Source organism: Corvus moneduloides, chromosome 1, assembly GCF_009650955.1.
Source record: "Corvus moneduloides isolate bCorMon1 chromosome 1, bCorMon1.pri, whole genome shotgun sequence".
Taxonomy (NCBI): Eukaryota; Metazoa; Chordata; class Aves; order Passeriformes; family Corvidae; genus Corvus; species Corvus moneduloides.
The window spans coordinates 1,110,688-1,135,038 of NC_045476.1; the positions used below are offsets into that span (position 1 = coordinate 1,110,688).

Here is a 24,351-nt window from a genome sequence, read left to right on the forward strand (position 1 = left end):
CCTTCTCCATCCCCATCCCATTCCAGTTCCTCATCCCCTTCTCCATCCCAATCTCCTTCCATTTTCTCATCCCATTCTTCCTCCTTGTTCCTTCCCAGACACTCATCTGCTCCTCCATCCCACCCTCTTCTCCTTCCTCATTTCCATCCTTATCTTCTTCCAGATCCTCATCCCTTTTCTCCATCCCAATCCCGTTCCCAAAACCCTTGAACCAACCCCATCTTCATCCCCTTCTCTATCCCCATCTCCTTTCAGACCCTCACCACCTTCTCCATCTCCACCCCCATCCCCACCCCACATCCCCTTCCCCACCCCAGTGCCCTCACCTCTGGAGAGGACACACCGCTGTCCCCACCCTGGCGATGTCCCCACCCAGGGGACACCGAGCCACGTCCCCGCTCCCACCCTGACCCAGCTGGGGTCCCGCTCACCTCCGCGGGCTGCCCGGCGCCCACCACGATGAGTTTTCCATCCTCCAGCCCCACCAGGATGTGGCTCTTCTCCTTGGTGACGGACACGCTGTGCACGGGCACCCGCATGGGCACGGGGGGCACGGCCGCCCTGAGGCTGGGGACACGAGCCATGGCATGGGACACCATGGCACAGGACACGAGCCATGGCACGGGACACCATGGCACAGGACACGAGCCATGGCACGGGACACGAGCCATGGCATGGCACACCATGGCACGGGACACCATGGCACAGGACACGAGCCATGGCACGGGACACCATGGCACAGGACACGAGCCATGGCATGGGACACCATGGCACGGGACATGAGCCATGGCACAGGACACCATGGCACAGGACACGAGCCATGGCACAGGACACCATGGCACGGGACATGAGCCATGGCACGGGACACCATGGCACGGGACACGAGCCATGGCATGGCACACCATGGCACGGGACATGAGCCATGGCATGGCACACCATGGCACGGGACACCATGGCACGGGACACGAGCCATGGCACGGGACACCATGGCACAGGACACGAGCCATGGCATGGCACACCATGGCACGGGACACCATGGCACGGGACACGAGCCATGGCACGGGACACCATGGCACAGGACACGAGCCATGGCATGGGACATGAGCCATGGCATGGCACACCATGGCACGGGACATGAGCCATGGCATGGCACACCATGGCACGGGACACCATGGCACAGGACATGAGCCATGGCATGGCACACCATGGCACAGGACATGAGCCATGGCACAGGACACCATGGCACGGGACACGAGCCATGGCATGGCACACCATGGCACGGGACACCATGGCACGGGACACGAGCCATGGCACACCATGGCACGGCACACCCTGAGGGCGCAATGGGGACAGGACAGGGCGTGGCCAGCGCTCACCTCTGGAGCTCGCGGATCTCCAGGCCGCACTCCGAGGTCCCCAGCACCACGAAGTCCTCGGTCAGGCACATGGCTGTCACCTCCCGGTCCAGCGGGACGGAGGACAGGAGCTTCCCGTTCACCGAGTACAGGTGCAGCGCAAACCTGTCCTGCAAGGAGCACAGGGGGAGCGTCGTGGTGGTGGTGATGGTGGTGGTGGCCGGGGGGGACACGGGGCCACCTGGACGTACCTTGGAGCAGGAGCGTTGTCCCACGGCGGTTTGGGCCACCACCTGCCCCTCGGGCCCCACGGCCAGGTGGGCCAGCATGGCAGGGGGACAACTCTCGCCGGGCGGCCGCAGGGAGCGGATGAAGAGACCCCGGCGCACGGTGTGGGTGATGATGGTGCCGTCCTGGGGGAGGAGGGAGGGGACACAGGGTGACGATGGTGGTGGCACTGCCCATCCCACGCCCACCCCATGGCCCCACCAGCTCACCTTGGAGCCGGACACGGCCATGTCCAGCTCGGTGCTGATGGCCACACACGTCACCTCGGCGTCGTGGCCGTACAGCACCTGGACGGGTTTGGGAGCCAAGCCGCTGGAAAAGCCACCCTGGTGTTGGGGACATGGGGACATCAGTGACCTGCTGGCAGCGCCCACGGCGAGCTCCCCCTGCTCCTCGAGCCCTTACCTGCTGTAGGACCTGCCACACCATGCAGGTGGTGTCCCGCGAGCCGGAAATGAGGTAGATGCCGCAGAGGTCGAGCGACAGGCAGGTGACAACATCTGTGACACCCAGAGGGACACCATGAGGTGCCGGTCCCCTCCCACCACGCTCGGCACCCCGACTCCACGGGCTGGCAGCGTGATGTGCTTTAGAACGTGGAACTGCTGCCGACCCCGCTCCAAGGTGTGTTCTGGGGTGTGGATGCTGCTGCTCCTCACCCCACTCCAGCTCTGAGGTGGAACCTGGAGCGTCCCCAGGAGACGGAGGCACTGGGAGCTGCCCCTCACCTGTCACCTGCCTCCCCCCACAGCTCTACAACCCCATCAGGGCATCATCAGACCATCATCATCATCATCATCCTGGGAGGAGGACGTACCTATGTGCCGGGTGATGTGCCCCACGACCTTGCCCTTGGCCAGCGAGGTGACACGGAGGCTGTTGTCCCAATGTCCCCCGCTGAAGAGCAGCTTCCCGTCGGGGGACACGGCCAGCGTGCGCGAGCTGAGGTCGGCCCCGGGGGCGAAGGGGCCCTGCAGGAAGCGCTGGGTCCTGGCGGGACGTGGGATGATGGTGGATTGGTGGCACCTCCAGGGACCATCCCTGGGGACCCTGTGCCCCAGTGACTCACTTGGCGTTGGTGACAGTGGGGTCTTTGGTGAAGCTGAAGTAGTTGGAGATGTTCTTGTCGTAGGGCAACCAGTTATGGGTCCCCAACAAGCCGTTGGCACTCACGGTGACCTGGGCAGAGAGGCGAGGGGAGGTGACACCGCTCCCACTGCCGGGGTCCTCCCTGGTTTGGTCCTGGACCCCCTTGGAGCAGCAAAACGGCCCCGTGCCTCAGTTTCCCCACACTCACCAGGATGTCGGGGGATCCCTGAGTGATGAAGGAATGCGCCTGGTTCTTGGGGACCACAGCCTGCACCAAGGCCACCCCATCGCTGATGCCCTGTGGGGACACAGCAGCTGCTGGGCACCCTCCTGGCCACCCCACCCCTCCCAGTCCTGCCCACGGCCCCCCGGGGCTGTCCTCACCTCCACAAAGAAGGACTTGAGCTGGTCCAGGTTCTCGAAGACGTTGGGCGAGCGGGTGTCGAGGCGGGCCAGCCTGTGGGCAGCGCTCTCTGCCGACAGCCGGGCGGGGTGGGGCTCCTGGGGGGGCAGGGGACCCATCAGAAGGGGGGGACGACCCCCCAAAAGGGGCTGGTTTTGGGGGTGGGGGTCTGAGCTACCTTGAGCAGCTGGCAGGGCGTCTGCCCGAAGTTGCTGATGATGCCCTCCAGAGCCTTGCGCTGCGTCTCGTCGGCGATGGCGTCCAGGTCCACGGCCCCTGGGCACGGGGGTGGTCACGGTCACGGGGGGACACAGCCCTGGCAGGTGTCCCCCTCCCTTCGCCCCACAGCTCACCCTCGTAGGTGCAGTAGTAGAAGACGTTGAGGGCCTCCACGGCGGCCGGGCCGCGCTGTTTGTACCCGAAGATGAGGTCGATCCACTCGTGGAGGTGGGCGGAGACGTATTCCGACTCCTGTCCCAGGATGGGGCGTCAGCGCGGGCTGGGAATGGCCCCCGTGCCCCCGGAGCGCCCGCAGGGATGAAGGGGCTGCCCCATCTCACCAGGGCTTTGCGGTGCTGCTGGATGAAGTCCTCGCGGGAGCGCGCCCACCGCGGCAGCACCACGTCCCCGACCTTCTCGTTGGAGAGCTGCAGGCAGCCCAGGTCAAAGCCTGCGGGCAGGACGGGAAGGATGCAGGAACGAAGGACACGGACCCCCCCCTGCTCCCCACGGCGGTGACAATGGTGTCCCTTACCGTTCTGGTTCTCCAGGAACTCCGGGAAGTAGAAGAACTCCGGGATGAGCTCCTTGACATCCACCGGGTTCTCCATGCGGGCTTGCCACGCCGCCGGCACCGAGTGGAACTGCCGGTCCGAGCAGTCAAACCTGGGGGGGGCACAGGACACCTGGCTGGAGCCTGGCCGTCCCCACGATGTCCCCTCTGCAGGAGCCACCCGCCGGGTGCCCACCTGCCGCTCTGCAGCTGGATGTGGAGCGTGGTGAAGGGCTCGGTGCGGATCAGGTAGTGCATGACCCCGGCGGCGTTGGAGTAGTGAGTGCCGTAGTGGAACTTGTCCACCGTGCCCGTAGGGTCCTCGAAGCTCTCGTACCTGTGGGCCAGGGGGGATGGGGTCCGCCAGGAGCCAGCCAGGTGCTCCCCGCGTCCCCCGCCCTTCGTTTGTGGGGTACTCACTTCTCCTTGACGTCGCGGGCGTGCCGCTCGTTGGCCACCCCGATGGGCTTGGACAGGTCCCGGAACACGGCTGGGTTGGTGAGGTCCAGGGTCTCCGAGACGTAATCCCGCAGGATCCAGGGGAACTGGGTGGGGGCGGGAGGCGGGTGAGGTGGGGGGGGGTCACGGGGTCCCCGTGGGGACAGTGGGGGACAAAGGGGCTCACCACGGGGTACTGGGACAGGTCGTTGTAGGTGCGCCCCGCGATGGTGTTCAGCTGCATGAGGTACTCGAAGTTGGAGATCTCCCGCAGGACCCATTTCTGGAGCGAAGGGAGAGGGAGGAGATGGGCTTGGGGTGGGGAGGAGACAGGGCAGACACCCCCCACCACATGGCAGTGCCCATCCCAGGGCCATCACTGGTCCCAGAGCAGCTCTGGTCCCACAGCTGTTCCCAGTCCCATGGCCATACCCATCCCGTGGCCATCCCCGGTTCCACAGTTGTCCCCAGTCCCGTGGCCATCACTGGTCCCACAGTTGTCCCTAGAACTGTGGCCATGTCCACCCCATGGTCATCCCTGGTTCTACAATCACCTCTGGTCCAATGGCCATCCCTATCCCATAGCCACCCCCTGTTCCATGGCCATCCCTGCTCTCAGACCATCCCACGCCTCATGGCTGTCCTTAATCTCATGATTGTCCTCACCCCACAGCCATCCCTGTCCCATGGGCACTCCCGGATCCAGAGCCACCCCTGATCCCCTGGCCATCTCCAGCCCATGGTCCCATGGGCACTCCTGGATCCAGACCCATCCCTGATCCCCTGGCCATCTCCAGCCCATGGTCCCATGGGCACTCCTGGATCCAGACCCATCCCTGATCCCCTGGCCATCTCCAGCCCATGGTCCCATGGGCACTCCCAGATCCAGAGCCATCCCTGATCCCCTGGCCATCTCCAGCCCATGGTCCCATGGGCACTCCCGGATCCAGACCCATCCCTGATCCCCTGGCCATCTCCAGCCCATGGGCCCGTGGGCATCCCCATCCCATGCTGTGACCCTCCCCTTTTCCATCTGAGAAAGGGACACATGGAACGAGCACGGGCGTGGTGGGGCCGGTACCTGTGTGAGCCCTGAGGCTTTGAGCAGCTCCTGGGGGGAGCGGCTGCCGAAATAGGTCTGGTTGGGGGGCCGCAGGCCAAGGATGCTGGAATACACCTTGTTCCTCACCTGGCGGGGACAGGAGGATGTGGAGCAGCCGGAGCTCGGGCAGAGCCCTGGCCTGGGAGGGCTCTGGGAGGGGATGAGGAGGCCATGAGGAGGTCCCCACCTTCTTTCTGAAGTTGAGGAAGTAGTTGGCCTGGTCGATGAAGAAGAGCTCGAGGGCGGAGCGGCGCAGGTTGTAGCGGCGCAGGTGGACCTCGCGCAGGTGGGACAAGGGGCGCTTGAAGTCGTAGCCGATCCCTGCCGAGGCCCCCCCAGGTGTCACCATCTCGCCATTCCTGAGGCAGGGATGGGGCGGGGGTTCCTCACCCCCCTCAAGGAGCACCCGCTGTTACCTCCCTCCGTCTCCTCCTTCTCGCTGCTGCCGTCGTAGAAATAAACGTGCTGGGTTGTCACCTCCAGGCGCCCGGGGACCACGGCCACTGTCGTGATGAGCTCGCAGTCCTCTGACACCACCAGCTTCTCCCGCTGGTTCTGCTCCTTGGGCTCAGCCCTGGGTGGCACAGCGGGGTGAGGACACCCTGGTGACACCCCCAGTCCGGGTGAGCCAGCGCGGTGGCAGGGGTGGGGACACTCACTGGTTGTCCAGCACGGGGAGGTCCTCTTCGGCCAGCTGGTCATCCTCCAGCTCGCTCACCTTGGCCTCCTTGGCCATGGCGAGCGGGAGGGACTCGGCGGGGTTCTGGAGGTGGTCGGCTCCTGAAATGAGGATGGGGTCAGCAGGACCCCAGAGCTCCCCCAGAACCTGGGGACAAGTCCTGCAAAGGGCCCCAATTTAACCCTGTCCGTGACATCTCCCGGCCCAACCCCACCGGTGACATCCCCAGGAGCCCCAGTGCCACCGCCTCACCCAGGTTGTCCCGCAGGGCGCTGGCCTCCAAGTGTTGGTCGAAATTGAGGTTGGGCACCAGCTTCAGCCTCATCCGGGAGTAGGTCTCGGCGCTCGACAGCTTCCAGCGGACCTCGGGTGGGTTCCTGGGGGACAGCCGGGCGTGAGGCACCCTGGGGACCTCTGGCTGTGCCACCCATCCCTGGGGACGAGGTGGGGACTCACCGGTCGGCCCAGGCGGAGCGGGGCGAGGTGAGCAGGCGGCACAGGGACCGCCACTGCTTGAGCACGGTGCTGTGGTGGTTGTTGGCCTGCTTGAGGACGTTGGCGTGCCGGGCGTTCTCCGCCTTGCAGCGCTTCGCCGCCGGCTCCAGCACCAGCTCCTGCCGAGGGGGCACCAGAGTGAAGTGACAGCAGGGCTGGGGCCTGGGGACATCCGCAGGGCGACGTCCTCAGGGCAAGGAGAACATCCCCAGGATGATGTGGTTGGGATGAGGAGCACATCCTTGGGATGATATCCCCAGGATGAGGAGCACATCCCAAGGATAATGCGCCTGGAATGAGGAGCACATCCCCAGGACAGTGTTCCCAGGATGACATCCCTGGGATGAAGAGCACATCCCCAGGATTAATGTCCCCAAGGTGAGGAGCATGTCCCCGGGACAAGGAGCATGTCCCTAGGATGACATCCCCAGGATAAGGAGCACGTTCCCTGGATGACATCCTGGGGGTGAGGAACATGTCCTCAGTCTGAGGAGAACCCAGAGTGACATCCTTGGGGTGAGGAACATGTCCCCAGGATAAAGAGCACATTCCCTGGATGACATCCTGGGGGTGAGGAACATGTCCCCAGGATAAGGAGCACATTCCCTGGATGACATCCTGGGGGTGAGGAACATGTCCCCAGGATAAAGAGCACATCCCTGGATGATACCCCGGGGGTGAGGAACATGTCCCCAGGCTGATACCCCAGGGGTGAGGAACACGTCCCCAGGACGAGGAGCACCCAGAGTGATGTGCAGAGACACACCAGGGGTGAGGAGCGTGTCCCAGGCTGAGGAGCACACCCCAGGGTGACATGCCAGGGGTGAGGAGCAGGCAGTACCTGGAACAACTTGTGGCTGGCCGCCTTCTCCTGCTCCCGGCGCTGGGAGCTGCTCATCATGGCGTCGTAACAGGCGTTCCAGAAACTGGACATGAGGTCATGGCTCCTGGCGAACGTGTCCATCTCAAACTGGGCCATGGTGGGCTGCACCTGGATGAGCAGAGAGGCATTTCCAGGGCTTGGTACCCACCGCCCATCATCCAGGTATTCCCCCCGGGAGTCATCCCACGGCACCCACGTGCTTCTCGATGAAGCCCCTCCACTCCGGGGTGGTGCAGAAGAGCTGGAAATCCTCGTAGAAGGTGGGGCTGCCGTTGGTGGGGGGCAGCGAGGGCAGGAACTGCTGCAGCTGCAGGGTCTCGTAGCACTGATCCATGAGCGTCCGGATGATGGGCACCAGCCAGGAGAAGGCCTCTGACCTGGAATGCAGGGAGCGCCGCAGGGGCGTCTCCAGCTTCCCCAGGAGGTAACAGGCCTCGTCCCTCCGCGGGGCCGACGTGGTCTGCAGGAGGCTGTGCAGCTTCACGTAGGCCAGCGAGTGCAGCTGCGGGACAGGGGACGTCAGGCGGGGCCAGCGCGGGGCCAGCGCGGGGCCCGGGGAGGGGTGACCCACCTGGGGGTCCTGCAGCAGGATGTACCCGATGAGCACCCGCAGCCCCGTCTGTGCCATCTCCTTGAGGTCCGAGGTGCCGCTGGCCAGGTGGTGCCACACGCCCAGCTTGTCCAGCAGGCTGCTGACCCCCTCGTAGATCTGGGGGGACACCGTGAGACCCCACCCAGGCAGGAATCCCAGCCCTGCCCAGCCACCGGCTCCGTCCCCGTCACCCAGCCCTCCTCGGATTAGGGTTTGGGTTTAGGATTGGGGTAGAGCCCAAAACTAGTCTGGGTTTGGCATGAGGTTGGGGCTCAGGAATTATGGTCAGGGTCAGGATTAGGGCTGGGGTGTAGGATTGGAGGTAGGGTTGAACTTTAGGACAAAGGTGTAGCAGGTTTAGGATTAGGATGTAGGAAGTACAGTGATGTTACAGGCTGTGAGTTAGGGTTTAGGTTTACACTAAGAGTTAGGGTTAAGATTAGGATTAATGGTTGGGCTTTATGACAAAGATGTGGAGTTAAGGTTTAGGATCTTGATTTAGGAGGTACAGTTTAAATTTAGAGTTTATGAGTTAATCTTAGGGTTTAGGCTCAGGGCGTAGAGTATAAAGGGTTGCTTTTATGGCAATGGTTTAAGGTTAATGTTAAAGTTTAGGATTAGGGGCTAGGATTAAGGTTTAAGGGTTAGGATTGGGATTTGATTTAAGATTATTAATAAGGCAGAGATCATTTCCTAAAATTAGGATTAGGTTTTGATTTAAATCTAGGATTAAGGCCGAGCTTATTTCCCAAGGTTAGGATTAGGCTTTGATTTCAGTTTAGGAATAAATCTGAGCTTATTTCCCAAGGTTATGTTCAAGCTCTGCAGGTAGGGCTGGGTTTAGGGCCAGGGCTGACATAAGGGATCAGCAGAGCTGGGGTTTGGGATCAGGAATCCCCGCTCACTCCCATCCACCTTCTCGCTCCACAGGGCCTGGTTGTTGTGTCCCTCGGAGAACAGGAAATCCTGGAGCAGCCGCAGCAGCTTGAGGGCGTTGTGGGTGAGCCCGGGCAGCGCGGCCGGGCCTGACTCCTTCAGGTCGGTCAGCGCCGACTCCAGCATCATCTCCAGCAGGCTGCGGGACAGCAGCGGCTCCGGAGGGTGCCCTTCCCTCGGGATCCAGCCCCGGGACGCGGGCGGGCCTCACCTGCACTTGATCTCATCCGGGGGCCGCACCAGCTCACAGGCCGTGCCCAGCTTGGTGAGCACGGAGAAGACCTGGCCGCGCTCCCTCCAGGCCGCGTCGTCCCAGCCCTCGACCCCGCGCCACGTCACCGAGAAGATGATGTTGGTCAGGAGGTTGCACAGCTCCTCCTCGGGGGTTTGCTGCCAACGGAGGGCGAGGTGAGAGGTGCCCCGAGTGCCCTGGCGTGGTGGGGACGAGGGTTTGGGGCTCACCTGGGGGTTGCTGGTGTTGGAGACGTTGTCGCTGGGCAGCACGTCCTGGTAGCTGCTCTCATCCAGGATGTTGGACAGGCTGGAGCTCTTGCGCGCTCGCATTCCCGGGAAGGGCTTGAAGCTCTCCAGGGGCGAGGGGGTGCCGGGGCCGCTGGCCGGGGTCTGGGTGCCGCTCTCGGCCGTGGCCATGGAGCTGGTGCTGGCCAGGTCCAGCCCCAGGTCGAAGGGAGAGGTGGAGAAGGGGGACAGCGGGTGGTAGACGCCATCGAAGGGGGGGCCATCCCCGGGGTTGGAGGACGAGCGGCTGGCCCGGTCCGAGGAGTCGAAGGACTTGAAGTTGTAGTTGTGGAAGGACTTGGTGCGGCCGCTCGGGGAGATGGAGTGGTCGGAGAAGCCCTCGGAGAGCTCCTGGTCCGAGGCCTCGTATCCCAGCGGGAGGAAGACATCGAGCTCCTGGAGCTCGGCGGGCAAAGGGCTCATCCCGTCCTTGCTGGAGGGCTCGGAGAGGCGCAGCAGCTCCGGGCAGCCCGCGGTGCTCAGGCTGTGCTGGCGGCACTCGTAGGACTCCTTCACGTAGAGCTTGGTGAGCGTGTCCTGCCAGCCAGCCAACCTGGCCAGCTGCTTCACCAGGTCCTGCTGCGCGTAGATCAGGTGGAAGAGCTGCAGGAGGAGAAGGAGAAGGAGGAAGGAGGAAGGAGGAAGGACGCTGCTGCCCCAGCTCCCGATGGATGGACCCATCCCAGGAGCAGGAGCACCCCAGATCCTCCAAAACCATCATGAGGTGCTGGGGCTCCACCATTTCCATGCTGGCAGATCCATGTCACCACCATCCCCATGGCCACCACTTTTGGGCGTGGCTGGGTGTCCAAGGAGCTCAGCCCTGGGGTGACACCTCCGTCACTTCCCGCTGTGCCCCGGCCCCGCTCACCTTGCGGCAGATGTCGAGCCGGATGCTCAGCTCAGCCTGGTGGGACAAGTACACCACGGCCACCAGGTCCTTGTAGCTGGGAGGGTCTGCAGACAAGGAGAGACAGCACAGTGGTGGGACACTTCCTGCTGTCCTTAAAAGCCACCAAAGACCCAGCCCAGCTGAGCCTCGTGGGAAGCCACCAGTGATGACCCCATAGGACGTGGCTGGGATGGGTGGCCTGGGGTCTTTGGCACACGGTACCTGCCCCCAGGACCTGCTCCGAGAGGCAGCGGAAGAGCAGCATGGAGCCGGGAATGTCACTGAGGTGGGAGATGAGCCCGTGGTACCCGATGTCCTTCAGCTTCAGGCGGCTCTTGCTGCGCTCGGGGACCTTCTCGTACTTCAGCATCTTGTAGAGGACCTGGTGGGATGGTGAGAAGAGGCCACCTGCCTGTGATGTCTCCTCTGGGACAACAGGAGGTGGGCGCTGGGGTCCTGCCTTACCTTGAAGACCCTTTCCCGCACTTCATCCGAGAACTTCTTCTGCACCAGCAGGGAGAAGAGCAGCTCCACATGGCCCGGCTCGAAGAGGAAGGCGAAGAGCTGCTCCTGGGCTGGGGAGCCCTTCAGCAGGCTGTGGATCACCTCCAGCGCCCCACAGACCTGCAGGACACGGGGCTGGTTGTCCACTGCCCTCCGAGCATCCCACCGGGACCTCAGTGGCTTCTCCCCAGCCCATGGCTCGCTGAGGGGTTTGGGGACCACAGGGTGGCCGGTGGCACACCTGCTGCTCGTCCTGTGCCCCAGCCAGGTAGTTCAGCAAGCTCTGCATCTCCTCCCCAGAGAAGCTCCTGCAGAAGAAATCCTTCACCAGGCTGAAGAGGGAGGTCTGCACCGTCTTGATGTCGTCGGTGGCCGTGGTCTTCTCCCTGGAGGTGCTGATGGACAGACACGCATGGGGACGTGTCCCTTGTCACCCATCGCCAGCATCATCCCAAATCCCAACGCAGAACCTGAGGAGCTCCAGGGAGCCTGGTGGGGACAGCCAGGGATCTTCTGCCCCACTGGGAAATGTCCACCCCATGCATTTGGGTCACCTTGCTGCAGAAGCCACCGCGCTCTTGGTGGCTGCTGGGGGAGGATTTTGGAGCTGGGAACAGGCTCAGGGATGGGACACGGAAGGTGCTGCACCCACCACAGCGCTCCCACACTGGAAGGAGGGATATTATCCCAGAAAAACGGTGTCTATCCAAACCACAGCTCCCAGGGGGGTGAAGCCCAACCAATGCCACCCCGACAGCATTCCAGGATTCCAGCCCTGCGTGGCAGCTCACCCGTAGTAGGTTCGGATGGAGTCCAGGATGAACTGCACCCCGTACTTCTTGCGGATGCGCTGCTTGTGGTCCTTGACCACGCTGGCCAGGTACTGGATGTGACCTGCAGGGAGAAGGTGTGAGGATCCCTCGGAGGCCGGGTGGGATGGACATTCCTGGACATTCCCAGTTCCCACCTAAGCGCACGGCGAAGTCGCTGTTGCTCCAGATGCGGAAGTCGAAGAGGAGGTGCTGGTAGAGGAGGTGCAGCAGGAGCCCGCTGCCCTCGGAAGCCACCTGCTCCATGAGGATCTGCGAGGCCACCAAGGTGCTCATGTCCAGCAGCGTGCCGGGGACCTGCCACGAGCGACAGGGGACACTTCCAGCCCCTTGGGAAAGGCAAGGACCGTGGGATGGGGATCTTGTGGGGAGCCTCCCACACCTTGTGCAGCAGCGCTCCGATGATGGCCGGCCCGTGGCACTGCACCAGGCTCTCCTGGTTCACGGCGTGGTTCCGCAGGAAGTTCTTCAGCAGCAGCAGGAAGGCGGCCACGCTGTTCCTCTCCAGCCTGCTCTCTGCAGGGCACCGCGACCTGTGAGCCCCGGGCCCACCAAACCCTTTCCTGGAGATCCCACCCAGTTGTCTCTCCAAACTTTTCACCCCCTTCTCCTGTTTCCTCCAGGCTGAAGGAGACGGAAGCCTCTGCTGCTTTGAGCTCGGAATTGAGCAGCTGGATATCGGGAGACAGCACGTTCCACCCGCGCCAAAGGTTCCTGGAGCCACCCTCACTTTCCCAGAACTGCTTGTGACTAACTGGGTCATAACAGCATCCCAAGCGGCTCCTCCATCACCCCGTAACTCCTGGAGCCACAGGCCAAACCTCTCCTGCCCGTGGTGGACACCTGCCAGGTCCAGGAGCACCTCCATGGTCACCTCCGGCCACCTGAGCAGGACAGCCCCTGCTCCACGTCCCCTGAACTCCTCACCTGAGGACTTTCCCAGAGGGATGAGCATGCCCTGGGCGTTCCTGGAGGACGTCAGCTCCGGCCCCACCAGGTCGTTGGTCTCCTGCTCATCCTCGGGCTCCTCCGTCTTGGACACCACTTGCTCGAGCAGGGGCAGGAGCACCCCCATCCCACCCACGCAGTTGACCACGTCCTGGGGGAGGGAGGGGACAGGCTTTGCTGGCTGGTGGCAGCAGGGTACAGGAGGAGGTCCACGGCACTTGGGGTCCCCAGATGTCACCTGCTCCCCTGCACCACCCTTGGTGCCCACCCTGGACACTGAGGACCTATGGGACAGATGGGTCGTGGTGGACCCAGTACCACGGGCAGAGTCTTTGCAGGGCCCAGGGGATCTGTGGGGGCCCTGCCCTGGGATCATGCCCCAGGAGGGACCCCTCTGCCTCCAGGCCATGGGGTGGACGGGTCACCTTGTGCCCAGCCCACCTTGATGTCCCAGTTGACCACTTTGTGCCCCGTCAGCCTCCCGTCCAAGCCATGGCTGGGAGAGAGGTCCAGGCAGATGTTGTTCCTGCAGGCCTGGAAGAGAACACCATGGGAGCATCCCAATGGTCCTGGATGTGTCCCTGGTGGTCCAGGGCCCACCAGCACTGTCCTTGTCCCCAGGGGGGTGGCTCTCCTCACCTGGGGGGTGTAGTACAGCAAGAGTTTGCTGCTGAGCTCCACCAAGTCACCTTCCAGTGTGAACGGGGATGTGACGTTTGGTCCTGGGGGAGAGGACTGGGATGAGCTGGGACACGGCGAAGAAGACCCCGGTTACCCCCAGCACCCCGGGGACATCCTCCACGCCCCACCCTGATGTACCTGCACAGAAGAGAGCCTTGACCTGGGCTTGCTGCAGAGCCTCCCAGAAGATGGCCACAGAGCCCAGGTGACCCTCCAGCGAGGTGGGGCTGCCCCACTCCGTGTCCTGGCTTCCGGCCGCCGTGGTGGCCACCACCCCCTCGGTGGGCAGCTGCGTGGGGGTCCAAGAGTGGGGGCCGAGGGTGGCGGGGACAGACTGGGAGCGTCCCAGCACGGGGTGTGGGGGAAAGACCAGCTCCGGCCCATGGGACGCTGGTGGGTGACCGGCAGTGGTGGTGGCCGTCGTGGTGGTCCGGTGGCCCGCGGAGCCAATGCAGCAGGAGGTGAAGGACTGGGAGGGAGAAGGGATCACGCTCAGCCCCGGCTGAGGCCATGGGGAGGGGTCTGGGTGGGCGCTGGGAGGACCCCCCACCTCGTGGAGGGATGGGAAGCGGAGCTGTGCCGTTTTCCGCAGGTGTCCGTCGGCGTAGATGCTGACGACGTTCTGGCCGAAGGGCCGGCGGCCGGCGACGTGGACGATGTCAACGCAGTGCTGGAGGGACAGAGAGGGACATTATGGCATCACGGTGCCCCTGATGGGGACAGGGGTGGGGATGGGGATGATCCTCACCCACGCGGAGTCGTTGAAGGCAAACTCGGGCAGTGCCACCGTCATGTAGTCCTTCTTGGTGCACACAGCCACCACCAGCACGCCGCCCGCGGTGAAGAATGCCTCAAAGCCCGTCCCGCCCGCCGTGAAGAAGCTGGTGGAGAAAACCACGGAGAAAACCACGGTGGGGATGGTGGTGCTGCCCCTCCTCAGCTCACCCCCTCCAACGGGCATCACCTGTAGAGCTGCCTCCTCTTCGGCCTCGCCGGCTGCTCCGGCTCCTCCTCGCTCAGGCACAGCCAGGCGTGGAAGGCGAAGGCGCCGCCGGGCCACTTCTGGATGGTGGGCACCATGATCCCGGCCATGCCGGGGCTCAGGTCGAAGCTCTGCAGCGCCCGCGGGGGCCCCTCGCCCCTGGCCATGCCGGACAGCGCCCGGATGACCGGAGCCACGTAGGGATGCGGCCCCCGGCCCCGCTCGCGCCGCAGCAGCCGCAGGAGCTGCCGCAGCTCCCCGGGCCGGATGGAGAGGCTGCCCAAGGAGCGCAGCAGCTCCAGCAGGTTTTGGGAGCAGGCACTGGGAAGCGCCGGCTCAGTGGCCAGGGCGCCCAGCAGTGAGCCCACCATGCCCGCCTTGACGCAGGTGAGGCGGCTGGGCAGGGAGGCCTCGCAGAGGCGCCGCAGCCACGCCGACAGGAACACCTGGAGATCCCGGCATTCCAGCGCCGGCAGCCAGGCCAGCAGGATCAGCAGGGGTTGCTCGTTGCGGATGGGACGCACCGGGAAGGAGCTGTGGTCACCCTCTACCGCCTGCAGGGACACAAGAGGGGGTCGGTGCAGCTCCAGTGCTGTGGAGGGGGATAGATCCATCCCAGGCCACCCCGGGCTGGCAGCAGAGACCTTGTGTAGACCCTTGTGCATCCAGAATCTTGGACACTCCCATGCACCCAGAATTTGGAGACCTCAGACATCAAGGGTCTTGGAGACCCTCATGGATTAAAGATCTTGGAGACCCTCGTGCATCAAGTCTGTCAGAGATCCTTAAGCATCAATGCTTTTGGAGATCCTGTGCATGAGGAATCCTGGAGACTCCATGCATCTCCAAGGATCTTGGAGACCCTCATGGATTAAGGATCTCGGAGACTCCTGTGCATGAATAGTTTTGGAGACCTCCATGAATCAAGGATCTTGGAGACCCTCATGCACCAAGCATTCAGAAGATTCTTGTGCATCCAGAATCTTGGAGATCCCTGTGCATTAAGTGTCTTGGAGGCCTCCATGAATCGAGGATCTCAGAGACCCTCATGCATGAAGCCCCTTGGAGACCCTCCTGTGTTCAGAAGTACCAGAGTGAGCAGTTCCACATCCAAAAGGGCTCAAAACTCCCAAACCCAAGCACAACTCCAAGTGAAAGATGGCCCCAGGACCCCTCAGGAGGAAGCTGCTGAGAAACCAGCAGAGTGGAGAGCACGAGGGGGCTTGGAATCTGAGCCGAGATCCACAGGAAGCGCCAGTGTTGAGGGCTTTGCCCGGAGGCAGGAAAAGCGGGAATGCTCACCATGTTGAGGAGCTCCTGGAGCAGGCGCTGGGTGGGCTGGCCCTGGCTCCTCAGCACCTCGTAGAGGTGGGTGTAGCCGATGCGCTCCTTGAACACCTCCTGGAAGCACAGGGACAGTGGGATCCCAGCCGAGCCCCACCACGGGCTGAGCACCTCAACCCGCATGAAAATACCCAAATCCCTCCGTTTTGGGGTGTCCTCCCCAAAGGGAGGTCCCCCGGCCCACCTTGGCCGAGGGCGAGTTGCTCATGATGGCCGTGAGCACCCCGAGGGCGTGGACAGCGATGGCGTCGGAGCTGCCGGCGGTGACCTACGGGGACACGGGAATGGGGGAGCTGCTGGGATATGGGAAGGAGGGGACACGGCCCACCATGGATGGTGGTTGGGTTCTGGGGTACCTGCTGGAGTCCATCCCTGTTCCATGTGGGAACCTTGTCCCGGGCTTCTCCTGCCTCCCGTGAGCTGCCGAGGTAGAGCTGTGGGACACGGGGTGGGCGTGGGACACGGGGAAGGGGTTCTGGAGGGTCCCCACCCCACGGATGTGTCCCAGGATTGTTCAGAGCCGGGAATGGTGAGGATGGAGATGGAGGTGACCAAAGTGTCACCAAGAGGGACACGGCACCCTGTCCCAGGATCATTTCGAGCTGGGAAGGGTGAGGATGGAAATGAAGGTGCCCAACCTTGGTGTCACCAAGGGCGAAATGCCACCCTGTCCCAGGGTCATTTAATGAGGAAAAAGTGATGGAGGAAGGGAGGGAGGGAGGATGAGGATGGAGATGTAGGCAGGCAACCCTGGTGCCACCCTGTCCCAGGATCATTCAGAGACAGGAATGGTGAGGATGGAGATGAAAGTGCCCAAGCCTGGTGCTACTTTGTCCCAGGATCATTTAGTACCAGGAATGGTGAGGATGGAGATGGGGATGGGATGAGGATGGAGATGATGATGGAGATGGAGATGGGGATGAGGATGGGGATGGGGATGGAGATGGAGATGGAGATGGGGATGGGGATGGGGATGGGGATGGGGATGGGGATGGGGATGGGGATGGGGATGGGGATGGGGATAGATATGGAGATGGGGATAGATATGGAGATGGGGATAGATATGGAGATGGGGATATGGAGATGGGGATATGGAGATGGGGATATGGAGATGGGGATGGGGATAAGGAGGAAGATGAGGATGGGGATGGGACGAGGATGGGGACACCGAGGTGCCATCCCATACCTTGCTGTTCTGGAGCAGGCGGATGATGTGCTCGAAGCAGTTGTTGCTGAGGAACACGGCCTGGAGCACCGGCCGGTCCTGGCAGCTCAGCATGGCCGGGATGGCGTCTACGGACACAGATGGCTGCTCAGCCCCTTCCCATTCCCACCCTCCCAAACCCCACCCTCGTTCCCAACCTACCCAACATGAGCACCCGCAGCGTGATGAGGCCGCCGGCCGCCTCGGGCGCCAGCGATGCCGTGGGGAGGTCGGAGTTGAGCACCCTGAAGTATCCGTCCAGGAGGCTCCGCAGGGACACGGGGCCGGCGCCGGGGCTGGAGCCGTGCAGGACGTGGACCGCGGCCACCACGGAGCGCAGCGTGGCCTCCAGCAGCGCGGGGGACGGGGGGGCCCCGCTGCCGCCCCGCTGGAGAACCCCCAGGAGCACTTCCAGCGCCGCCGGCGTGATGGCCTGGAGCGCGTTGGGCTGCGGGATGCGGGAACGGGCGGGAATTCCGAGACGAGCCCTTTGTTGATCCCGTTATTTATTGACCCCGAGGCCTCCAGCGGTGCAGATTTTACCCCCGGGGTGTGAATTGATTTAAAGCCAATTTTGGAGTTATTGATCAAAGTGACTTTTAATTGCGGCGGAAATGAAAACCGATTTTGGCTCCAAATTATGAATGCAAGGATTTTCCAGCTTCCAACCCAGAGCTGAACTGGAGGTGAAGCAGCAGCTTCAGCATAAAAGCTTCCCTTAACTTAATTATTTAATTAAATTTAATAATTAAATTTAATAGTTTAATTTAATACTTTAATTCAATAATTAAGTGTAATTTTAAAATTTAATTATTTAAATATTTAGGGTTTTTTTACTATTTTATTTGTTTTAGTTTATTTTAAAATTTTATCACTTTATTTAATTATTTAAGTATTTCACTTTATTATTTTGTTTTAGCTTATTCTTCAATTTTATTACATAATTATTTAATTTTTTAGCTTTATTTTATTATTTTATTTGTTTTAGCTTATTCTTTAATTTTATTACATAATTATTTAATTTTTTAGTTTTATTTTATTGTTTTGTTTCATTTCATTAATTCCTAATTTAATTAATTTAATAATTTAAATAATTGTATTGAAATGTTTTTGTTTATTATTTTATTTATTTTAATATTTATTTTAATTATTTAACCTAATTCTTTAATTTAATGACATAATTTAATGTTTCTGAGCTGATCCCACCCAATTTAGGGCTGGAATGTTAAACAGGATTTTCAAAAGCTTTGGAAAATTTGGTGGTTTAATTCCAGCCTTGGAATAAATCAAAACTTGGGGTTTATCCCTGGAATGAGGAGCTCAGCTCCTCCCCATCTGCTCCCCAAGGGTACCTTGGATCCGGAGAGGATGGCTCCAAAAAGATGGATAATCCGGAGCTGGATTGTTTCCGGGAGCTGCTTCCCAGCTTGGAAACTCTCTGTGAGGATGAGGAGGGAAAGATTTCATTTGAGGAGCAAACAGCAAAAAAAAAAAAAAAAAAAAAAAAGAAGGAAAAAGGCCCTTTTCCAGCTAAAAATGGGGAAAAAAATCCTTTTTCTACCCAAAAATTAGGGAAAATCCCTTTCCCACACAAATCCATCTCACGGGGGTGCTGGTGATGGAGCAGATGAGGATGCTCCAAGTTTTCCAGCTCTGGCTGTGCCAGGAGAGGGGGTTTGTCCCCAAAAAAGGGAAAAAATTAGTGCCCAAAACTCGGCTTCAGTTGGGGATTTACAGGGGCGGAGTTTTAGGGGATTTTTGCAACGGTGCTGCCTCTAAAAGGGGATTTTTGGGGCTTCCCGGGGAAAAAAATCCCCTTTGTGCTGATTTTTGTGGGTTCCCCAGGTGGTGCTGGGCTTCATTCCTGCTTTGGGATCCCGGTCCTGTTCCCAGGACATGGGAACAGGTACAGGATCCTAAATTTCAGGGGCAGGTGCAGGATAACCTGGAACAGGTATAGGATCCTATATTTGCCCTGGAATCCTGTAATAATCCTGAGATAGGCATGGGATAACCTGGAGCAGGTGTGGGATCCCGTATTTGTGGGATGGGCATGGGATAACCTGGAGCAGGTGTGGGATCCTGTATTTGTGGGATAGGCATGGGATAACCTGGAGCAGGTGTGGGATCCCGTATTTGTGGGATAGGCATGGGATAACCTGGAGCAGGTGTGGGATCCTTTCAGGTCCTTGGATCAATATCTACCCCCGAATACGACGTCCCTCCATGAATCCTATAAATATTCCCTGACTCCAGCCTGCCCCAGCACCCTCCCCCTATCCCTGGACACTCTCCACATTTATGGATCCCACACCGACCTTTCCCTTCTTTCCCAGATCCCGCTTTTACCTTGGAAAAAGGCTCCAAACTCGGGGGGCAGCGGGGCGGGGGCGAACTTGTATTTGCTCTTCTCCTTGGCGCTGACGGATTCCCTGGAAAGACAGAGATGAGGCGGGGGGGGGAATCCGGGATGGGGGAGGAATTTTGGGATGCGGCGGTGGGGGGGGTCCCTCACCCGCTCAGCTGCCGGCGCCAGGTCTGGTAGGGGTCGAGGAAGCACTCGCAGAGGTGCAGGGCGTGGAGCATCCCGTTTTCCAGCTGTGTCCGGTTTTCCAGCTGTGCCCGGCTCTCCGGCTGTGCCCCATTATCCAGCTGTGCCCCATTCTCCTGGCTCTCCGGCTGTGCCCCATTTTCCGGCCGTGTCCCCTTCTCCAGCTGTGCCCCATTTTCCAGCTGTGCCCCATTTTCCAGCTGTGCCCCATTCTCCCGGCCCTCCCGCTGTGCCTCACGTTCCCGCTGTGCCCGGCTCCGCTCGTCCCCCGGGATGCTCCGCAGCTGCCGGGAAAGCTGAGCTTTAATCCCTGACACGCTCCAAAAAAATGGGATGCGTTTCTTTGGGGGAGGAAACTCCGCTTTGGGGGGAGGATGGGATCGGCAATGAATCAATCAACCAATCAGAGCCCAGTGCAGCACACGCTGGGATTCACTGACCAATCAGCAGCCAGAAGTGCACAACCTGTAGAGCTGCCGACCAATCAGAATCCGGAGCTGCACTGACCAATCAGCACCTGGCACAGCAAAACCTGCAGAGCTCTTGGCCAATCAGCACCAGGACTCACAGACCAATCAAATTGCAGAGCAACACGATCCAGAGAGCTCTCAACCAATCAACATCAAGAGTCGCACAACACATGGACTCACGGACCAATCAGCATCCAGAATCACACAACCTATAGAGCTGCTGGCCAATCAAATTCCAGAGCAGCACAACCTGTAGAGCTCCCGACCAATCAGCAGCCAGAGCCACACAACCCATGGGCTCACAGACCAATCAGATCCCAGAGCAGTACAACCTATGGATTGCCTGACCAATCAGCATCCAGAGTCACACAGCCTGTAGAGATGCTGGCCAATCAGAACTCAGCCACACAACCTATGGACTCACTCACTGACCAATCAAATCCCAGCACAGCACAACCTGCAGAGCTCTCGACCAATCAGAGCCCAGATTCACACAACCTACAGACTCAGTGACCAATCAGCACCGAGCCCCTCGCCAGCCAATCAAGCCCTGCCCATTCTTGCTCCCATTCCCATTCCTGTTCCCATTCCCATTGTCATTCCCATTCCTGCTACCATTTCCGCTCCCGTCCCCATTCCCATTCCCGTTCCCACTCCTGTTCCCGCTCCCATTCCTGTTCCATTCCCGTTCCCGCTCCCATTCTCACTCCCGTTCCCACTCCCGTTCCCGTTCCCACTCCCGTTCCCGTTCCCATTCCCGTTCCCGTTCTTGTTCTCATTCCCATTCCTGTTCCCATTCCTGTTCTTGTTCCCATTCCCGCTCCCACTCCCGTTCCCATTCCCGCCCCCATTCCCATTCCTGTTCCCATTCCCGTTCCCATTCCTGTTCCCGTTCCCACTCCCGTTCTTGTTCCTGTTCCCACTCCCACTCCCATTCCCGTTCCTGTTCCCATTCCTGTTCTCGTTCCCATTCCCATTCCCATTCCTGTTCCCATTCCCGCTCCCATTCCCATTCCCGCTCCCGTTCCCGCTCCCACCTGGCTCCCGCAGAGCCGCAGCAGCCTCAGCACGTGCGGGAGGCAGCCGGGGCTCCGGTCGGGCTGGATGTTCTCCAGGTTCCTGGAAGGGAAAACATCGGGAATTCCTCCAGCACAGAGAGGGGCAGGAAATTTGGGAAGGGCAAGGAGGAAATCTGGGGGGAGTAAAGAGCTTGGGGCAGGAACGACGCTATTAAAAAGGATTATTTTCTTTTATTTTAAATCGTTTTTGTTATATTACATTGCGTTGTTAATTCTTATCATCAATAATAATTATGATTTATTTTTAGAAAGTATTATTAAATAAGAATAAATTATTATAAATAATAATTAATATTTATTAATAATATTTTTTGAGATGTGATGCGTTTGGGGGGAATGATGGAATATTGGGGGAATTATGGTTTTCTATTAATGTGTTTTTATTATGTTAATCATTATATTTAATAGGTTAATTATTATAACTATTATTATCATAATTAAGAATTATTTTCTAATTATTTTTAGATCTAATTATTATTTTTGGTGGGACACTACACTGGGGGGAATGATGGAATTTTGGGGGGCAATAATGATTTTCTATTATTATATTTTTATTATATTACATTATAATAATATTAATAATATTGATCATAATTATTATTGATAAAAATTATTTTCTAATTATTATTTTTATAGATCTGTTGCACTTTTGGGGGGACACTACACTGGGGGGGAATGATGGAATAATAATGGCTTTCCATTGTTATATTTTTATTATATTAATTTATTATTTTAATTACTACTACTATTATTATTGTTATTATTATTAATGATTTTCTAATTGTTATTTTTAGAGCTGTGATGCACTTTTGGGGGGACACTACACCGGAGGGGATGATGGAATTTTGGGGGGCAATAATGTTATTTTTTCCATTATTATCTTTCTTTTAAAATAAATTTTTCCCATGACAAAATCATTAAAATCAATACAACAATTTTTCATTATTATTAATATTAATATTATTATTACCACCACTATTACTTCTCGTTTTTAAAGAGGGGGGGCACTTCTGAGGGGCTGCTGTGATCTGGGGGGGGCCACACTCCATTTTTGGGGGCAAACCCTGGGGTCTGAGGGGTCACACCTGACTTTTGGGGTGTCTCGATGCCTTTTGGGGGCTGCCGAGCTCTGGGCTGGGGGGGATGACGCAGTTTTGGGGGGGATCCCGGATTTCATGGGGTGGGAGGGCGGGGGGTGATAACCCTCAGGGAGGAATTCTGTGGGGTTTTTTTGGGGTGGGGGGCACCACTCCCTGATGGTTTGGGACTGGGACAAACTGGGAGCAGCACGGTGCCACTTTGGAGAGCCGGGGTGGGGAGGAGGGGGTGACACGGGACCCCCAACACTTGGGAATCCTGGACCGGGAGCAGGTGGGTACGGACGGATTTTGGGGTCACCCACCTGCAGATGATGATGAAGAACTTGAGGAGCAGCAGGGCCTGGCCCAGCCCCGTCCCCCTGTCCCCGTCCCGTGTCCCCAGGGCCGTGCTCTGTCCCAGCCTCTGGCTCAGCACCTGCAGCACCTCCCGCGGCAGCGTCGGGATCTCCGAGCCCGGATCCTCCGGCCTGGGCGGGATCGGGGTGCAGGATGTGACCCCCTCCCCGCCCCCGGGCCCCCCCAAACCCCGCCCGCGTCACCGGATGGTTCCGACCACGGAGAGCGGATGAGGCGCCGCAACCCCCGCGCGCCGCAGCCCCCGGGCCTGGGGCCCCATGGGGTCACTCGGGGGGGTTTGGGGACACCCGGGGATTTCGGGAGTCACTCAGGGGTGTTGGGGTCATCCAGGGGTGCTGGGGGTCACCTATAGCGGTCACTCAGGGGTGTTGGGGTCATCCAGGGGTGCTGGGGGTCACTCGAGGGGGTCATTTAGGGGTGTTTGGGGTCACTCAGGGTGGTCAGTCAGGGGTGTTGGAGGTCACTCAGGGGTGATGGAGGTCACCCTGGGGGGGGTCATCCAGGGGGGCCACCCAGGGGTGTTGGGGGGTCATTTAGAGGTGCTAGGGGTCACCCAGAGTGGTCACTAAGGGGTGTTTAGGGTCAGCCAGGACTGTTGGGGGGTCACTCAGTGGGGTCATCCAGGGGCACTGGGGTCACCCTGCGGGGTCACTAAAGGGTGTTGGGGTCACTCAGGGGAGTTGGGGGTCACCCATGGGGGGGTCATTCCAGGGTGTTGGGGTCACTCAGGGGAGTTGGGGGGTCACTCGGGGGGGTCATTCCAGGGTGTTGGGGTCACTCAGGGGAGTTGGGGGTCGCTCGGGGGGGTTATTCCAGGGTGTTGGGGTCACTCAGGGGAGTTGTGGGGTCACTCGGGGGGGTTATTCCAGGGTGTTGGGGTCACTCAGGGGAGTTGGGGGGGTCACTCGGGGGCGTTATTCCAGGGTGTTGGGGTCACTCAGGGGAGTTGGGGGGGTCACTCGGGGGCGTTATTCCAGGGTGTTGGGGTCACTCAGGGGAGTTGGGGGTCGCTCGGGGGGGTCATTCCAGGGTGGTGGGGTCACTCAGGGGAGTTGGGGGTCGCTCGGGGGGGTCATTCCAGGGTGTTGGGGTCACTCAGGGGAGTTGGGGGGTCACTCGGGGGGGTTATTCCAGGGTGTTGGGGTCACTCAGGGGAGTTGGGGGTCGCTCGGGGGGGTCATTCCAGGGTGTTGGGGTCACTCAGGGGAGTTGGGGGTCGCTCGGGGGGGTCATTCCAGGGTGTTGGGGTCACTCAGGGGAGTTGGGGGGTCACTCGGGGGGGTCATTCCAGGGTGTTGGGGTCACTCAGGGGAGTTGGGGGTCGCTCGGGGGGGTCATTCCAGGGTGTTGGGGTCACTCAGGGGAGTTGGGGGTCGCTCGGGGGGGGTCATTCCAGGGTGTTGGGGTCACTCAGGGGAGTTGGGGGGTCACTCGGGGGGGTCATTCCAGGGTGTTGGGGTCACTCAGGGGAGTTGTGGGGTCACTCGGGGGGGTTATTCCAGGGTGTTGGGGTCACTCAGGGGAGTTGGGGGGTCACTCGGGGGGGGTCATTCCAGGGTGTTGGGGTCACTCAGGGGAGTTGGGGGGTCACTCGGGGGGTCATTCCAGGGTGTTGGGGTCACTCAGGGGAGTTGGGGGTCGCTCGGGGGGGTCATTCCAGGGTGTTGGGGTCACTCAGGGGAGTTGGGGGTCACTCATGGGGGGGTCATTCCAGGGTGTTGGGGTCACTCAGGGGAGTTGGGGGGTCACTCGGGGGGGTCATTCCAGGGTGTTGGGGTCACTCAGGGGAGTTGGGGGTCGCTCGGGGGGGTTATTCCAGGGTGTTGGGGTCACTCAGGGGAGTTGGGGGGTCACTCGG

At 59.9% G+C, this 24,351-nt stretch overlaps 1 protein-coding gene across 1 annotated transcript in view; it reads right to left on the reverse strand.

Moving 5' to 3' along the window:
- The window catches only part of NBEAL2 (neurobeachin like 2), a 30,637-nt gene that overhangs the window by 559 nt on the left and 5,727 nt on the right, over window positions 1–24,351 (reverse strand). Inside the window, exons 3-54 of the mRNA XM_032128480.1 lie at window positions 22,439–22,603; window positions 20,995–21,076; window positions 19,452–19,771; window positions 19,286–19,368; window positions 18,289–18,374; window positions 17,099–17,384; window positions 16,919–17,025; window positions 16,089–16,166; window positions 15,917–16,000; window positions 15,691–15,789; window positions 14,371–14,942; window positions 14,155–14,287; window positions 13,957–14,076; window positions 13,545–13,875; window positions 13,365–13,447; window positions 13,167–13,259; window positions 12,705–12,876; window positions 12,160–12,293; window positions 11,915–12,074; window positions 11,739–11,841; window positions 11,189–11,342; window positions 10,909–11,067; window positions 10,666–10,825; window positions 10,423–10,508; window positions 9,495–10,154; window positions 9,244–9,422; window positions 9,012–9,171; window positions 8,076–8,213; window positions 7,701–8,006; window positions 7,463–7,612; window positions 6,583–6,740; window positions 6,379–6,503; window positions 6,107–6,227; window positions 5,864–6,021; window positions 5,635–5,768; window positions 5,427–5,534; window positions 4,533–4,628; window positions 4,328–4,452; window positions 4,104–4,244; window positions 3,890–4,020; window positions 3,696–3,805; window positions 3,489–3,606; window positions 3,314–3,411; window positions 3,117–3,233; window positions 2,941–3,030; window positions 2,713–2,822; window positions 2,461–2,633; window positions 2,049–2,143; window positions 1,853–1,969; window positions 1,607–1,768; window positions 1,377–1,525; window positions 432–567 (exon numbers count right to left, since the gene is read on the reverse strand). Coding sequence (XP_031984371.1) covers window positions 432–567; window positions 1,377–1,525; window positions 1,607–1,768; window positions 1,853–1,969; window positions 2,049–2,143; window positions 2,461–2,633; window positions 2,713–2,822; window positions 2,941–3,030; window positions 3,117–3,233; window positions 3,314–3,411; window positions 3,489–3,606; window positions 3,696–3,805; window positions 3,890–4,020; window positions 4,104–4,244; window positions 4,328–4,452; window positions 4,533–4,628; window positions 5,427–5,534; window positions 5,635–5,768; window positions 5,864–6,021; window positions 6,107–6,227; window positions 6,379–6,503; window positions 6,583–6,740; window positions 7,463–7,612; window positions 7,701–8,006; window positions 8,076–8,213; window positions 9,012–9,171; window positions 9,244–9,422; window positions 9,495–10,154; window positions 10,423–10,508; window positions 10,666–10,825; window positions 10,909–11,067; window positions 11,189–11,342; window positions 11,739–11,841; window positions 11,915–12,074; window positions 12,160–12,293; window positions 12,705–12,876; window positions 13,167–13,259; window positions 13,365–13,447; window positions 13,545–13,875; window positions 13,957–14,076; window positions 14,155–14,287; window positions 14,371–14,942; window positions 15,691–15,789; window positions 15,917–16,000; window positions 16,089–16,166; window positions 16,919–17,025; window positions 17,099–17,384; window positions 18,289–18,374; window positions 19,286–19,368; window positions 19,452–19,771; window positions 20,995–21,076; window positions 22,439–22,603 — 8,215 coding nt within the window. The remainder of the gene's footprint in view (window positions 1–431; window positions 568–1,376; window positions 1,526–1,606; window positions 1,769–1,852; window positions 1,970–2,048; window positions 2,144–2,460; window positions 2,634–2,712; window positions 2,823–2,940; window positions 3,031–3,116; window positions 3,234–3,313; window positions 3,412–3,488; window positions 3,607–3,695; window positions 3,806–3,889; window positions 4,021–4,103; window positions 4,245–4,327; window positions 4,453–4,532; window positions 4,629–5,426; window positions 5,535–5,634; window positions 5,769–5,863; window positions 6,022–6,106; window positions 6,228–6,378; window positions 6,504–6,582; window positions 6,741–7,462; window positions 7,613–7,700; window positions 8,007–8,075; window positions 8,214–9,011; window positions 9,172–9,243; window positions 9,423–9,494; window positions 10,155–10,422; window positions 10,509–10,665; window positions 10,826–10,908; window positions 11,068–11,188; window positions 11,343–11,738; window positions 11,842–11,914; window positions 12,075–12,159; window positions 12,294–12,704; window positions 12,877–13,166; window positions 13,260–13,364; window positions 13,448–13,544; window positions 13,876–13,956; window positions 14,077–14,154; window positions 14,288–14,370; window positions 14,943–15,690; window positions 15,790–15,916; window positions 16,001–16,088; window positions 16,167–16,918; window positions 17,026–17,098; window positions 17,385–18,288; window positions 18,375–19,285; window positions 19,369–19,451; window positions 19,772–20,994; window positions 21,077–22,438; window positions 22,604–24,351) is intronic.